A 17,428-nucleotide genomic window follows, 5' to 3' on the forward strand; every position below is an offset into this window, starting at 1 on the left:
TCAAAACCTTGTAATGAGAAGGGATGAAAACGGTTTCTTCTTCCTGCTCGGGTTCTTGGCGTTTTGTGCAAGTCTCAGGCGGACGTTGTTACCACACAGGTCTTCGCGTTTTGCTATTTTTAGTACTCAAGTTAATAAGAACCAGGGGAGTTCAATAAATATTCTAATGGTTTAGAAGAAAGTTACCAGGTAATTCCACAGCCCTCCTGATCTACATGGGCACAAAGAGCCTGATTCTGTCCTGATGCCCTCAGTGACACCTGCATGACTAGGGAATGCATTTAGAAGCCTCTAATGGCTTCAGCCCATTGCACATGACAGTGTCACGGTGATAACAGAAAGGGCCATGAGGGGCACCTGGGTGGCTCAGTCGGTTAAGCGTCTGACTTCAGCTCAGGTCATGATCTCACGGTTCGTGGGTTCGGGACCCGTGTCGGGCTCTGTGCTGACTGCCAGCTCAGAGCCTGGAGCCTGTCTTCGGATTCTGTGACTCCCTCTCTCTCTGACCCTCCCCTGCTCACAGTGTCTCAGTCTCTCTTTCAAAAATAAATAAAACATTAAAAAAAAAAAAAAAGAAAGAAAGGGCCATGAGCCCAGCAATGCTTTGGAGGGACAAAGAAAGGTTATTTGGGAATGGAAACTTTCCCAGAGCAGAGCTTTAAGCTTGAAGAGCCCTCAACTTGCAGGAGCTCAAGAACTTTTGGTGGGTTCTGAGGGGACAGCATGCAGGAACTGGCAGGAGGGAACAAACCACGTGACTGTCCTCGAGGCTGGTCTCTAGGCTCTCCGTGACGTATTTCTCCTTCCTCCCCGGCTGCCAGCTCAGGGACCTCCATGCCCAACTTTTCTTTATTTGTCTGTTATCTGGGGCCCGTGACTTGTAACAAGCTACCTCCATTTGTCCCTTTTGATCCTGCCCCCTTAGCCGGCTGGCTCTCGTTTGCTGGAAGTAGCCACTGATGACGATCAGGTAAAAGCTGGAGCCCAGGGGTGGTAACCCGAAATAGTGACAGGAGATCAAGGGCAGACGTGGCACTGCGGATTTATTATCATCGTTTATTATTACTCAGAAGCCGGCTGGTGACATATAAGACTCACAAACTGACATGGCCCCTATCTCCCGGGCTCCGAAGGTACACATTCTTATCAGTTACTTTTAATAGCCCTGAAGATACCCAAGCCACATCCTGTTGCAAACAGCCACGGTCTGTCGGGCAGGTCAGCGTTCTTTAGGGCCTTACCCTGGAATAGCTGCTCTCCAGAGCTGTGCTGCTGTGGTTAATGATTTTCCTGTGGGTACAGTGAGGTGATCTGTCCTTCTTACGCTCTTCTTCCCCTGGCTGAGGTCTAATCTCTCAGTGCTTTTCCTACTTTCTTTGTGGAACTCATGGAGTCCGCTGCCTATGCACGAATCCTTAAGAATTGGGCTTTTTTAATTGTTATTTTTTAGTAGGCTTCATGCCCAGTGCAGAGCCCAAAGCAGGGCTTGAACTCAGGACCCTGAGATCAAGACCTGAGCTGAGATCAAGAGTTGGATGGTTAACTGACGGAGCCACCCAGGCACCCCTAGGCTGTCTTTTTAAAAAAGAATTTCCTGGGGCGCCTGGGTGGCTTAGTCGGTTAAGCGTCCGACTTTCGCTTAGGTCATGATCTCGCGGTTCGTGGGTTCGAGCCCCGCGTTGGGCTCTGTGCTGACTGTCAGCTCAGAGCCTGGAGCCTGTTTCAGTCTGTGACTCCCTCTCTCTCTGACCCTCCCCTGCTCACGCTGTCTCTCTCTCTCTCCTAGAAATAAATAAAACATTAAAAAAAAAAAATTTAAAAAAGAATTTCCTGTAAATACCTCAGCTCTGGGACCTTCTTTTTTTTAGGTTAAAAGGGAAGAATTCCAGAAAGGTGCTACTTTCTTGTTTACATTTTTTCATTTGTCTAATTTAAATAATTTAAAGAACATATTTCTTATTTAAAGGACAAGAATAGGTTACCTAGTCTGCAGTCATTTGCATACTATTTTTTTTTAAATATCTGCACACCATCTGTGATATCTTCCTTGATATTTCACAACTGTCTCACACCTACACTATTCTTTACCCTAAACAATATTTGTAAAATCTTGGGTTTGATTCATTAGTTATGATTTTTTAAAACATTACAATTAAAGTGTAATTGTTGAAAATAAGTATCTCCCTCTCTACTATCTAAAATTATTTCCGGGGCACCTGGGTGGCTCAGTTGGTTAAGCATCTGACTTGGGCTCAGGTCATGATCTCGCGGTTCGTGAGTTCGAGCCCCGCATCGGGCTGTGTGCTGACAGCTAGCTCAGAGCCTGGAGCTTGTCTTCAGATTCTGTGTTCCCTCTTTCTCTGACCGTCCTCTGCTCACGCTATCTCTCTCTATCAGAAATAAATTAAAAACATTAAAAATTTTTTTTTAGAAATTAATAAATTATTTCCTATACCACTAATGTTAGCCTTCCACTTTGGGAAAACTCATCTAGGATATAGTTTTTAGAAGAGACACACATGAAGAACTTTATAGCAACAAATCTACTATTATTTCAACTTACCCAAAAATGAAGAATTTATGTGGTCATTTATAATAAATTTAGAATGAAAGAAATTTAACTTGTTTGAGAACAACCTAAAATATCTCACTGCCTACAGGCCAAAACTTACCTGAAATAGGAAATTTATAAGCATTATTAAATCCTACTTTTTAAAAAAAGTCATCTGAATTCTTCCTTTTTTTTTTTAAGTATTTTTTAATGTTTCTTTATATTTGAGAGACAGAGAGAGAGAGACAAAGTGCACGTGAGCAGTGGAGGGGCAGAGAGAGAGGAGGACAGAGGATCTAAAGTGGGCTCTGCACTGAGAGCAGGGAGCCGAATGTGGGGCTGGAACTCACAAACTGTGAGATGATGTCCTGGGCCAAAGTCAGACACTTAACCGACTGATCCACCCAGGCGCCCCCGAAATCTTTCTTTAAAAGTTGGTCAGTTATCCATTTGGTCTTAAATGATCACATCTGAGCAGTCCAGTCTGATGAGAACCAGAAGACATTGTGGTCCAATCGGTCCCATCAAACAGGCTGAACTAGAACAACATGGCCAACACTATCCATCTTTCTAGCCTCGCCCCAAAGCAGAAAAGAGCTCAGCTGTGATCTATAATAATTCCATTAACCCTGCAACGAAGCATTAAATTAAACGGCCTCGCACAGATTTTTCTTTTGCTACAAGGGAAAATGTATCCTGTAAAGCCTGAATTTCATGCTAATAGATTCACTAACCAGATACATGTTTACAGGAGAAGACAAATAAGCAAAATAACTGGGTAAATTGTGAAATATCCAGTGGGGGTGTTACAACAATGGATTTTCTCCCTGACAGTATTTCCTCTAAAGATTTTAATTACAGGGGCGCCTGGGTGGCTCAGTTGGTTAAGCGTCCAACTTCGGCTCAGGGCATGATCTTATAGCTCGTGGGTTAGAGCCCCGCATCAGGCTCTATGCTGACAGCTCGGAGCCTGGAGCCTGCTTTGGATTCTGTGTCTCACTCTTCTCTCTCCCCCTCCTCTGCTTGTGTGCTCTCTCTCTCTCTCTCTCAAGAAAATAAATGTTAAAAAAAAAATAAAAAAAAATTTAGTTATAGAGCATTCTAGCCTTAGAAAGAGCAATTCTCAAATGGTTCACCTTTCTATGGAATTTTTTTTCTTTCTGTTTTTAAAATTTTTTTACATGTTTTATTTATTTCTGAGGGAGAGATAGAGACAGCGTGAGCAGGGGAGGGTCAGAGAGAGAGGGAGACACAGAATCTGAAGACAGTCTCCAGACTCTGGGCTGGCTGTCAGCACAGAGCCCAACGCAGGGCTCGAACCCACGAACCGTGGGATCATGACCTGAGCTGAAGTCGGACGCTAAGCCGACTGAGCCACCCAGGTGTCCTTCTATGGAATTTTCAAACCAATACTTTTAAACGAATTAGTGACAGGAGAAAAGCTGACTTGAGCTGGCACTGTGGTGAAGAGCCTTTGTCAGCTGTGGTATAAATCAGCAGCAGACACCGGGGAGGGCTCCGAGAAGGACATATTCAAATTAGCAGCACAGACTGGGCCACATCCCAAGTTCCTGACAACGAATTCAGTGTTCTCTACATCAGCCCTGGCTTCTGAGCCTTCCCAGTGGAGAAGATGAAGATCCCTCTTGGGCAAATTCCATTCCTAGGGGTAACTTCAGCCTCTGTCTCCTTACTGTGCTGCCCTATTTCTCTGAAGCCAGGGAACCACAGACATCACTTCGCTCTTTGTTAAAAGTATATCCAGCAAAGAGAACAGCAAGAAATCAGGTCTGTGCTACAAGTTATGTGGCTTTTCTGGCCCATGAGGATTAGCATCCAAAAATGTAAGGCGACTTCAAGCACACACCTCTAAATTCTACGTTTCATCTCCTTACCCTACGTGGGAAAAGAGGTCAAGTATGCCAGTAAAGTCCTTCAACATTCAGATCAGCAAAAGGTATTAAAATCTAGAGATATAGCACACATCAGAGCTGGAAGGGATCTTGGAAATCATGAGGTCCAAACCTCTACTTTAATAGATTGCTCAAGGCCATAGAATCCATTTGTGTCAGAGTAAGGATTACCAAGTCCTCTATACTGTAATGTTCTCTGAAGCTCTTTTCATCTCAGATGGTGGCGGCAATGAAGACTGGCCAAGCCCTTTAATGTCAACTGCTCAGCATGTGGTATATAAACTACATCGTTAGTCCTCGTTCCTGTCGCCAGGCCACAGGAGACCTACAGTGAAGCCTGATCAGTCACGGCCAAGAGTGCTCCCTCCTGCACACAGACCTGTGTATCATCAGGGACTTTGTTCCCAGACACGAAACCTAGAAAGCTGGCTAACAGAAGTAGAGCAGATCCCTGGGGCTTGTTGAATAAGCAAAGATGCAATAGCGACGTTCAAAACAAAAACGAAAACTCCCCGAGCCTGAACTCCCTCGATTACTGCTGTCAGAAGCACTATCCTCACCAGAAGCAGGACTCAAGAACCCCCTTGAGCCACCACCTCCTGACTGCTGTGCCAGCTCCTGAGCCCACGCACGGCTTCAAGGCCTCCCAACCCCCCACGGGCATTAAAGCAGGGCCCATTCACTCGCTCACAATATCACACCCTCATTTCTCAGGCCACTCTGGAAGGATCTCTGCGCCCGGTCAGCCCCAAGTGGAGCACACTTACCTGTCAGCATCTCCGAGGCCCAGGGAGGTATTTCTTTGTAGGGTCTCCCGCACCACAGCCATCCCATCAGGGAGCCGGTTCAGGCGACGAGTATAGAGGCCAAGTCCACCATCGGTCATGTACCTTTAATGGGAGGCACATGTATGGTCAGAAACAATTTGTGTACAGTCCTGCTGTTCATGTCCAGAAGCCCTCCATGGCTACCCTGTGTTCTAAGGGGGGAAGGAACTGAGGCTTTCCGGAGGCTCTGTCACTAGTCACAGCCCAAGGATGATAACTCAGCTGTTGATTCAACACAAAGGATCACCCATTTGATAGCAAAATTAGAACTCAGCTTAATTAACCCAGACTCGCAGGAATCTATGTAGCAGAAGGGAACTAGTGAATAAAATTAACTGTCAGATGTATTTGTGACATTCTTTTTAATGTCAGCATTTATACAAGCAGGTGTTTTACCTAAGTAACGTGAGTGGAACTGACATTCATTAGCAAATCATAGGGGAAACTAATATTACAGAAAAGTGCAGTGGAGAAAGTAGGCAAGCTTTTAAAAGAGGTGGAAAGAAAAGACCAAGCCACCTTTGTCGTTGTGGGCAAGCTACTTCTCTGGGTTCCGAGCCTCTCATCTAAACTGTGGGAATACCACAGCTCTCCTGCTTCCCAAGGCAGACGTGAGAATGAGCCACATAAGAAATATGAAAGTGCTCTGCAGTGTGTATAAGACCATGCCCATTATTAGGGGTGTCATCATTTTGAAGTATCTACCCACAATGGTGAATTTCACCTTCGATACCAATGTCTTAAGAGGGCTGTCACAAAACTCCCTGAATAACACTAGTTCTCATTTACCCCCTTTCCAGATCTCTTGGTGAGGCCACAAAGCTATGTTTTGAGGAAGTCCGTGTTATCAGGGGCAGGGGTAGCCAGGGTTCTGTATAGATGGCTGCCTGCCAACCAGACCAGTTCCCGAGAGCTTAGGTGCCAGTAGGAGGTAGTGCAGGTACAAAGCAGCTTTGCCTCACCTCCCCTGCCTCCTTCCCAACACCCCATACGGGAGACTGCTTGCATCCTCAGAGGAGAACAGGAAGGCAAACCGAACTCGGAAAGAGCAAGAAACCAAACTCAGATCCCTTTAATTCCTACACGGGCCCCATCAGATAAACCTGCAAGGTGTCTGAGAATGCAGACGCCTTACATTTCAAGTGAAATGACACACACTCAGAAGACTAACAAGTGGCGATCTTCCTGAAATAGTCAGCTGAGCTACATCATGGAAAGTGTTACTGCCTTTGGAACTTGAGCTTTAGAATATATGGGGTAGATCCTGAGGGTGGTCAATTCTTGACTTTCTTCTGCTTCTCATTTGGGACCTTCTTGGGATACACACTCAGAAAAATGGAATTAGAGGATACTCTGGAGGTGGCCCAGAGCCAGTAAGTTCAAGTTGGGGGCAGAGAAGAAAGGTCTCACTGGAGCATCTGGGGTAAGAAGCTTCCATACGCGTCAAAACAATTCTTGCTTAGAGCAGCTTCAAGGACGCCATGTCTCACTGGGACTTCTCCCATGTCCCCGCCCGCCCCTCCTTTACGACGTTAACGATCACAGACAACGCAAGGCCCACATAATGTAAAATCTGTTGGAGTAGTCAAACTGATTGTTTGTGGTTGTGCCAACAAAACAACAGATTAGACTGAATTTTTCACTCAACTGTATCAACTGTATCATTTTAAGAGTAAAAAACCACTTTGTGAATATACTAAAGACCACTAAATAAAAGCATACACTAAATTGTATGCTTTTACAAGGGTGAATTTTATGAATTGTATCTTAATAAAACAAAAACAGAAAAACATAACGATTACAGCTACAGTTAAATAATTACTTGTGTAATCACCTTTTAGTGCTTATCTCCTACACTGTACAGTGAGCTCCCTGAAGACAGGAGCTGTTCTTACTTTGTTCAAATCTATATCCCACGTGCCTAACACATATTAAGTGCCTAAGACAAACGGTTTTTGTTGAATGAAGACCATGATGGGGTCTAGCAAAAACTTTTTGGGAGGACACCAATTACAGGTTTTCTTTCCTCATTCTATTCTATTCTGTTCTGTTCTATCCTATCCTACCCAAGATTTTATTTTTTAAGTACTCTGTACACCCAACATGGGGCTCAAACCCTGAGATCGAGAGTCGCATGCTCTTCCAAATGAGCCAGGCACCTCTTACTCTCTCTCTTCTTTTTTTAAATCAAAAATTCTTTTCTTTTGAAAGTTTATTTCCTTATTTATTTTAGTAACCTCTATCCCCAACATGGGTCTCAAATTCATAACCCTGAGATCAAGAGTCGCATGCTCCACCGATTAACCCAGGCTTTCCTTCCTCTTAAATGTCAGCAAACATGACATCTAAGACACAGAGGAAGGAAAATTAAACTGTTTATCTGCCGGTGTACCCGTCCATCAGTCCATCCATCCACCCACCCATTCAACGTGACCCAGGGTCCAGGGGTAGGCTCTCTGCACACATCCTACAGCCAGCATAGCGAGAAAAAAACTAAAACAAAACAATGCACCTACATCAAAATGCAGTGACTTTGCCAGAGGCTAGACTTTCTAGATCAAATGTCCCTTCAAGGAGAATTCAGGGGAAGCTCTTCAAAACACAATCTGTTGCACCATTAAGCAAGGCAGTTAATTCTGAGTTTAGCAAAGCCCACCCAGCCACAGAAACAAAAACTTTTCAACGGCGGGGATCTTATCAAAGGACAAACAAACTAATTTTAGCACTCATTTCCCTGCTGGATTTTCATCGCTGGTGAAACAACACATACAGATGGCCAATTACATGCACCCAGGCGTGCAGACGAGGCCCACACGTAAACACCCCTGGCTTTCTGCGGAGGCGCAGAGCAGGACCCAGAGAGTGTTCCAGAGACCATGCCGAGACGTGCCGCGGCCCCCAACCTAGGAACACCCCAGCAGAGCGTGATTTGGTTGAAAATGACAACCTAGGAAGGTGAAAGGGTCCTGGAGAGATGGCTACCTTGCCTGTCAACTGCTGAAGGGGATTCTGACTTTGTTTAGGCAGAGAGGAGGGGAAAGGCAAGGATAAATCAGATCCTCTGCCTTCTCAAGTGTACAGAGAACTAAAGAGCCTTGAATGCAAGTAATCAGCCCACGATCCAGCTTTGTTGCAAATCTGTTTCATTCACTGTGTGTGAAAGTTGGGTGGTGGAAATGAGGAAATAGGGAATTTACTTCTTTTGCCAGACGTTTGTAAAAACATGTATTCAATCATACATCTTTTAGAATATTCTTAAAAATTCTGTCATATGTGCTCTCACTAGGAGACAGCATGGCATTGGAGACACCTGTCATTACAACCTGGCTCACACTGAAGACTCTAATTTAAAATATTTATTTCCTGGGGCGCCTGGGTGGCTATGTCAGTTGAGGGTCTGACTTCAGCTCAGGTCGGGAGCTCAAGGTTCATGAGTAGGAACCCTGTATCGGGCTTGCTGCTGTCAGTGCAGAGCCCACTTTGGATCCTCTGTTTCTCTGACCCCTCTCTCCCTGCCTCTCCCAAGCTTGTGCCCTCTCCCTCTCTCTCTCTAAAATAAACATTAAAAAATAATAAAATTTATTTCTAAATTATTACCCGCTGACTCCAATAGTTTCTTTTATAAAAAGCTCCATATAGTTTTCTTAAACAACTCTTCTACTCTTAATGAAAAATGTAATTTTGGCTTGACCCAAATTTGGGTAGGAATTGGCTACTGAATCCATTAATATGAACTGCCTTCATCAAGTTACTCCCTTAAGAAAGCAGGAGTTACAGGTGAAATAATCACAGCTGTATCGATCTGAATCAGCAGCCCTTGTCCAGTAGGGCTTAGGAGGCTCATGTGATTGAAGGCCGGGGGGTGGGGGCAGGGAAGCGATGGCCATGCCCATCTTTGGAAGCTTTAGCAAGGCTCACCCAGGTACAGATGAAAGGGCCTGCCTGAGGTCACAAGGAAAGGAAGCAGCTGATCTAGGGACTAAATCCCCCAGTACCAACACTGTAACGTTCCTCCTCTTTGGGGAGATAAATAATTAGCACTGGAGCCTAATGATGTGCTGGTAACATCCTCATGTTTGCTTGGTGAGGTCCTAAGTCGCCAAGCAACTCAACGATTTCCACAGTACCCTCTCGAGTTCTGCAGTGAAGGGTGCTGGGGCTCTGCCTCCGCCTTCCGCGGCCTCCCCAGGGGCCCCAGGATGGAGCCTCTGCTAAAGACACAAGGTGTGTGTGGGGAGGTGTTTTCTTTTCAAGGCTGGGGTACTTTGGACTGGCCCATGAGCATAAGAGTTAGCATTAAGGCTCTGTTGCCAGAAAGATCTGGGTTCAAATGTCTCCTCCATCCCTTGCTAGCTAGGAGAGCTTGTAGTGATCACCACGAATGAAAACTCATGGATGTGGAGACTACTTGGGGACTGTGCTAAGTGCTTCCCATAAGCCATGACATTGTACCTTCAAGATGCTCATCAAGTGTATTATCAGTTTTTCAGATGAGGAAAATGAAATTGTGGTCAGGATCACAGTGCAGGTAGGTGAGTTCAAATCCCAGCTTTGTGACGCTTCTTAGTGTAATTCTTACAAGTTTCATGTCCTCAGCTACAAGATAGGTGAAACTACAGATTAACCTCACAAGGCTGCAGTGAGTTAAATGCACCAGGGCCCGCAAAGCCCGGTGCCTGGTACGTTGGGGGCACTTCAAATTTATTAGCCGTGACTGTCAACAGCAGTGATTGCCCATATCACAGAGGACTGACTGTGTATCCCCTTCTCACTTTTCAATCCCACAATTGTTAGGTACCAGGCGCTGTACCAGGCAGGGGTTACAGAGGTGGAAAAACCTAGTTCTTGCCCTGGTAAAGCTCAAAAGTTACAGGGGACCCAGGCATTGTACAGATAAAGACCAGTATTTTGGGGGGGGGTGTTTATTTATTTTTGAGACAGAGAGAGAGAGAAAGAGAGAGAGAGCAAGCTGGGGAGGGGCAGAGAGAGACAGGGAGACACAGAATCTGAAGCAGGCTCCACGCTCTGAGCTGTCAGCACTGAGCCTGATGTGGGGCTTGAACCTATGAACCATGAGATCATGACCTGAGCCAAAGTCAGACGCTTAACCGACTGAGCCACCCAGGCGCCCCTAGATGAAGGGCAGTATTACAGATGGATGTAGGACAGGCTCAGAGCACGGGGGTTGAGGGGCGTGAGGAGGAGTCACAGAGGAGCTATTTAAGCTGGCCCTTAAAGGGTGCATAGGAGTTTGCCAGCCAGAGGAGGAGGATCCGTCTAGGCACACTGGTATCACGTACAGAAGCAGAGAGAAAAGGAGAACAGGGTACATTAGGAGAATGGTAGGTAGTTCACTGTTGCCGGGCAGCTGGGGGACCGGGGCTCAGTCAGCGAGGGCATGGGAGCCACTTGCTGCGAGCCAGGAGAGCTATGAAAGTACAAAGCAAATGACCTGCAAATTCTGGCTTCTGTGTCAAAGAGAACACTGACTTTTCTTTCTTTCTTTTTTTTTTTTTTTTAAATGTTTTATTTATTTCTAGGAGAGAAAGAGAGAGACAGCGTGAGCAGGGGAGGGTCAGAGAGAGAGGGAGTCACAGACTGAAACAGGCTCCAGGCTCTGAGCTGGCAGTCAGCACAGAGCCCGACGCGGGGCCCGAACCCACGAACCGCGAGATCATGACCTAAGCGAAAGTTGGACGCCCAACCGACTAAGCCACCCAGGCGCCCCGAACACTGACTTTTCAAAACCTCCATCATTCAAGGCTCCAGTTTGGGAGAGCATTTTCTCATCAAGAATTCCTTCTTCAGACTTTTCAGAATGCACCACTTGTCTGAAGCCTGTCTGAGTCGTCTCAGACCTTTGGGGGAACGACCAGACCTGTAGGAGAGCCTCACCATCGCTCAGGCCAGGAGAGACCTGTGAGGGCCTCCTGCCCCTCAAGAGGGACTTTGTAGACAAGAAGAGTGCATCCTATATGACTGACACCAGCTATGAAAAAGCTTTGGAATCTCACAGGACCTGTTAGAACAGATACACCAGATTTTGAATCCAAGGCTTAATTAACAGATCCCTTCTTTAAAAACCAGACGACAATGTGGAACAAGTGAAAGTGGCCTTGTGAGTTGCCTTCGGAAGGAGGAGAAGGTGGCTCCCCATTCCCAAAGTGCACAGTTCAGTGTGACCTGCGTAAGTAACACAAACTGACTTCCTCTGGCAGCAGAAGAAATCACCTTCCGTCAAGGACTGGGGGAGGAGGGGTGGACGGGAAGGGGAAGAAATCTGTACTGACCTGATTTGGCTCAGTGCACTTCTAATGGGGCATGACATTAAAAGACAAAACAAAAGAACAACAAAAAAATACTCAGCTGCAAGAAATAAAAGTAGTACAAAACAGAAGGGGGAAAAAAATCAAGCCTAGGTGATTATTTTTTCTTCAAAGACGTGTCCACCTCTCTGTATGTTCTGGATACACTTTTGATTTAAATGGGAAAATGAAAATAGCAAAGAAAATGGAATGAAAGAAATAAATACACGCACGTATACAATTCCTTGCCAATATCAATATAACTGTATGAGCGTATATGTCAACACATCCTTTGTTGCATACGGTGAAAAGAAAATGAGGTGGGCTGATGAAAGTCCCTGCAGTGGAGCCTTTCACCAGCGTCCGAGACCCCAAACAACATGTGCTTTCACAGTGCCCACCGCCCTCCGGCAATGGGGCAGGATGCATGTACGCTCTACGGTCATGAGGATCTAAACGGAGTTTCTAGACAAACCTGTCAAAGCATGCTTTCAGTGCCGGGCCTCTTAGAAGTCAGATGATTAAACTTCACTGTGGGTCACGGAAGGACAATCGGACAAGCCAGTCTAACAAAGCTGCCAACACCCTCTGGAAGAGAGCTGGTCTCTGGGACAGAAAGGAAATTGTTTCCTTTGACTTAATTAAGGGGAGAGGAGAAGGCCCTTGCAATGCAATCGTAGGATCAGAAAAAGAGTGGGTTTAATTTTTCGTGCTAATTTTAAAACTGCAGTACTAAAATGTAAGCAAAGACTTAAGCTTCTAGTAAGGAGACACTTGGAAACTACTTCGTTCTCAACGTGTGTAAGCACCAAAGCTGAGGCAAATGCAAATGCCACCTATTTCATTTATCCAAGGCCAACCCACTCCCATCCCCCACCCCCTCAAATGACAATTACACAGATATATTACTGAGTGATTCTAATGTCCTTGTCATGGCATATCTTCAATATTTTATTTTTTTATGTTTTGAAGATTTTAAAAATTATTTATTTTTAATTTTAGAGACAAAGACTGTGAGCAGGGGACGGAGAGAATGGTAAGCGGGCTCCACACTCAGCGCGAAGCCCAACACGGGGCTCGATCCCACGACTGTGGGATCATGACCCGAGCCGGAATCGAGAGTTGGACGCTCAACTAACGAAGCCACCCCGGCTCCCTGAGAAGATTTTTTTAATTAGTAGGTAATCTCTACACCCAACAGGGGGCTTGAACTGTGAGCTCTAATCAAAGACCTTGGTGCGGCTGCTTCTCCCTTAGGGGTCATCTCCAACTGACACACAAGGACACAAAATCAACAGCCGCCGTTAGAGAAAGTCTAAGGTCTGAACGTCCCTCTCGGTGGGTTTCCTTGTGACAACGGGACTTACACTACAACCTGGACTAGAAAACACAAGTCATCAAGAGGCATTTCTTCGGTTTCCGTGTCTTTTGAGGGGCTCTCCAAAGCCTCCGCTGGCAAAGGCAGAGGGGAGACATGGACCCGGAGAACCCAAGCAGTTTCCTACCTTTCTCTTCAGTGCAGGGTCGAGGTACCTTTTGGCACTGTTTCCTGCCGTGCTGGACAACTGCCGGCTCTTCAGGACATCACTAGGATGGTATATTGCTCTGTTTAGGAGGATGTGGGAGCTCACTTCGCATCTCCAGCAAAACCTTCCCTTATTTCGTGCAAGCCTGGAGCAGCCACCCAAGGCCACGAGCACAGAACATGACCGCGAGCCACCAAGTAGGAAGACCCACAGCTCAACGGGCACCGGCCCCTTCCCTGGCCTGTCTGCATTTCCCTTCCATCTCACTGTGTCCTGGCTGCAAGGCAGGCCAGATGCGTGGGCACACGCAGCCCAGGTCTCTGATCCTGTTGTGGCAGGAAGCGGAGACGGCTGTGGAAGTGAGCTGGGGACAGGAGGCCTGGAGTCGGCCCCGGCCAGCCTCGTCACCGTCACCAGAGCATGCCTCTCTGGGGAGCACTACAAAGACGTTGCTAAGCTAGTCAGACAAGAGCTCAGCTTCAGCAGGCCTCGGGGACAGAGGGAGTAGCAGGAAAAGGCAGGCCTGGATAGAGGAGGAGTCAAAGGGTCCCAGGGGCCCCCTTTAAGCCTCACTGGAGCAAACTGGTGCCACAGACATTATTTCCTAAAGCTGTGTGCTGCAAAGCTGCTTGAAGAGAACTGAAGGCACACTCTGGAAAAGAACTCCGCATGGGCCTCACTCTACCTGCCGATCATCAGAGGGGCCACGGACCACCAGCTTCAGTGTCACTGGCAACATTTTAGAACCGCAATATCGCAGACCTCCTGAACCAGACTCCAGTTCAGGAAGACCCCCATGCGGTTCTAATATACATTAGGGAGTGGGAGGCACAGGCCTCAGGCAGCAGTCTCCGCGATGAGGAACAGGAGACGACCCATATGAGCAAACCTAAAGTGTTTCTCTTTGTATTTCTTTTTTCAAGGTGTTCTTTAAAAAAATTTTTTTTTAATGCTTGTTTATTTTGAGAGAGAGACAGACAGGGTGTGAGTGAGAGAGCGAGGGGGATAAAGAATTCAAAGTAGGCTCCAGGCTCTGAGCTGTCAGCACAGAGCCCGACGCGGGACTGGAACTCACGAGCTGTGAGATCACGACCGAAGTCGGATGCTCAACCGACGGAGCCACCCGGGCACCCCTATTTGTATGTATTTCTTAACATGTCCCACTTAATGTCATGAGTTTTGTGTAGGTTTATACTGTACAGATGATTTCCGTAACAAGGCACATATACTATATTTGAAAAGAAGCACAGCATCTAATGCAGGGACAGGCTCTTTTTTTTTTTTTTTAACAAAAAGTTTAGAGACCACCATCTAAAGCAGAAATTGCTAAATTCTCTTAAGTTATGGACCCATCTCACGTATGTGTACAGTGTGCAACCGGCTGGAGTCAGCTCCAAGGTGCCTGCCACGTCTCAGGTGAGCGGTCCCTCTGAGTTGGGGCAGAAGTGGCTCCTGGCTGAGTCGGCCCCTTCAGCGTATTCCGCAAGTTTCTGCTCAGTAGGACTTTTACTGTGTTTGCTATAAACTGACTCAGCAGCAGCACATGGCATGGCTGTGACTCACATGTCACCCTGAATTTTAGCACTCAGACGCGATCTCACCACAGCTTTGGGCTTGCCTTTCCTTTCTTCAAACTCCTAGCCAGAGTGACTGATCAAGCGGGAAAATTCTTGCTGCGAAATTCCTTGTGACTTTTGCAGAATGCAATGTGAATATTCACAGGTTCAACCAAATTCCACTTAGCATGAATTTCCGGAGTATTTTGGTTTTGCCTACCTAGGATCTAGACACACAGAAACTCAAACGAGCATGTGAATGTGAAAACTCCGTAATTGGCTAACAGAATACATTCAAGTGCACAGCCAGCCAGGGATTATAGTGACAGTGGGTTTGTCACCCCTATTTAAATAAATACACATATGTAAAATTTTCATGAGGCTCCATAACTATGCTTGTTTACAATGGCGCCTGGCAGCGCATCTTTCTGAAGAAGGGCGACATGCTTTGGAGCTCTGACAGTCCCCGTGTCTGGAATCTGGTCTGGCCTGAATTCCCTTTACCGTAGTTCAACTGTCAGCATGGTATTATAGTAAGTATTTCTAGCACTGGCAGGAAGCTTTCTGTCCACCTACTGAAAGATGAAACACACTCTCACACGCAGGAGGCAGTTCTCTAGACAAAGCCCCTTTAAGCTCTTTCTTGGAATGAAACAGATGGTCAGTGCAGACTGACAGGTCTCCAGGAATCTTCAAACCTTAAAATACACCAGAATCAGTGGGAGAACCTAAGAAAATGCAGATTCCATGGTCCCAGCCTCACAGATCAGAACCGTGGGGGCCGAACCGTGCATGAAAACAAAACGAAACAAAAACTTTCAAAGAACATTTGAGGTTTACAGAGAACTTGCACAGAAAGCAGACTTTCCACTTAGCCCCTCTCCTCTCCCACCAGTTTCCCTATGATTAATACTCTGTATTCGCGTGCTCCACTCGGATGCAACCAACACTGACACACGTGCATTAACTTGACTCCATAGTTCACCTTAGGGACCGCCCTGTGTGGTACAGCTGTTTTTGTGTGGGACAGGGTGTGACAAATGCACAATGTCATGTATCCTCCATTACAGTGTCATAGAGTAGTTATATTGCCCCCCCCCCCCATGCCTTGTTCATCCCTTCCCTCCAAACCTGCATTTTTAACAGATATGTAAGTAATTCTCCAGCAAGCAGTCAGGGCCAGACTGAGAAGTGCTGCGTTAAATCTTGAGGCTTGGAGGGAGGAACGGTGAGCTAGACTGGCCTCAGTTTCCCTAAGATGTAAATATTTGCCATGCTGTGACTACAGTACAATGGTAACTGAAACTTCAAACCCTCATATGAAGAGTCTTAGACCTCGATATTAAGGGTACCTGATCCCCAATGGCTGCCCCATCTCAGATCAAAGCTCGGTAAGAGTTGTTAGAACTCCAAGGCTCTACTAAAATACCAATGAACTCATAACCTTGGACTTACAGACCTGTAGACCTCAGAACTATAGAAGCCCAGGCCAAGAAGGGACGGGAAGAGGAAACGCCAGGCATGCTGAACAGCAAGGACTGTGGGCAATATGGGGTGGTTCAGTGAGGGTGCCATGAGCCGATGCCCCCTACACTAGATAAGCCTTCTGCTTTGCCTAAAGAATCCTTCCTCCCACGCACTTTTTACACACAGAGGCATGCCTGCCAATCCTCTGGACACCACTACATCTTCTCATTCTTGCTAATTCTTTTTTTTTTTTAATTAAAATTTTTTTTAATGTTTATTTATGTTTGAGAGACAGAGAGACAGAGCATGAGAAGGGGAAGGGCAGAGAGAGAAGTAGACACAGAATCTGAAGCAGGCTCCAGGCTCTGAGCTGTCAGAACAGAGCCTGACGTGGGGCTCGAACTCACAAATCGTGAGACTGTGATCCAAGCCGAAGTTGGACGTTTAACTGACTGAGCCACCCAGGTACCCCTTTTTATAAATTTTTAAAGTATATTTATTTTGAGAGAGATAGAGAGAGAGCGCATGCACACACACATGCACACATGAGTGGGGGAGGGGCAGAGAGAGAAGGAAGGAGAGAGAATCTCAAGCAGGCTCTGCACTGTCAGCACAGAGCCCGACGTGCGGTTCAAACCCACGAAGCAGTGAGATCATGACCTGAGCTGAAATCAAGAGTCAGACACTTAGCTAGCTGAGCCACCCAGGTGCCCCTCATTCCTGTGACTTCTGATACATTTCACGTGAGGTCAGAGGACTTTATGCTGGCATTCAGGACTGTGTGATCCCTTCCAAAGATGCCTAGAACCTCAGGGTGGAATCAGACTTCCAGTGTCTCTTTCTTGTCAGGTTTCACGGAGACAGCCCCAGGTAATAACCACAGTCACTACCAGACCGAGGAGAGTCCAGGTGGTGCTTTGGTTCAGGTTCATGCAAGTTTCACCCTGTCTTCTCTAGACTGCAGCTGAAAGCAACATCCATGTGCACTGAGGATAGACGGAGGAAGAATGTAACCAACTTGTCAGTGTAAGAAAGACCCCTTTTGCAGACTGAAGCATACAGCAGGCCTGGGGGATATCACCCAATGTCCACAAACAACCTGGCTTCCAGAAGCACCTAAGGGTTGAGGAAGCAGGCCACTAGAGTCTAGGCTGTTGCTCTAGAGATAGCCCCTGTTTGAGATATTGTCATTTTAAGACACATTTATGCAGCCCTGACTATGAAGCAGGCACTGGCCTGGGTGCTGGGCAGAGGAGAATCCGACTTAACCCTAGGCCCTGAGG

General features: G+C 46.5%; 1 protein-coding gene across 1 annotated transcript in view; it reads right to left on the reverse strand.

Moving 5' to 3' along the window:
* Positions 1 to 17,428, reverse strand: part of NAV2 (neuron navigator 2) — a 270,778-nt gene that overhangs the window by 120,572 nt on the left and 132,778 nt on the right. The window contains 1 exon segment of the mRNA XM_077761085.1: positions 5,232 to 5,354. Coding sequence (XP_077617211.1) covers positions 5,232 to 5,354 — 123 coding nt within the window.

This window comes from Crocuta crocuta, unplaced genomic scaffold (genome assembly GCF_008692635.1).
Source record: "Crocuta crocuta isolate KB4526 unplaced genomic scaffold, BGI_CrCroc_1.0 scaffold233, whole genome shotgun sequence".
NCBI lineage: Eukaryota > Metazoa > Chordata > Mammalia > Carnivora > Hyaenidae > Crocuta > Crocuta crocuta.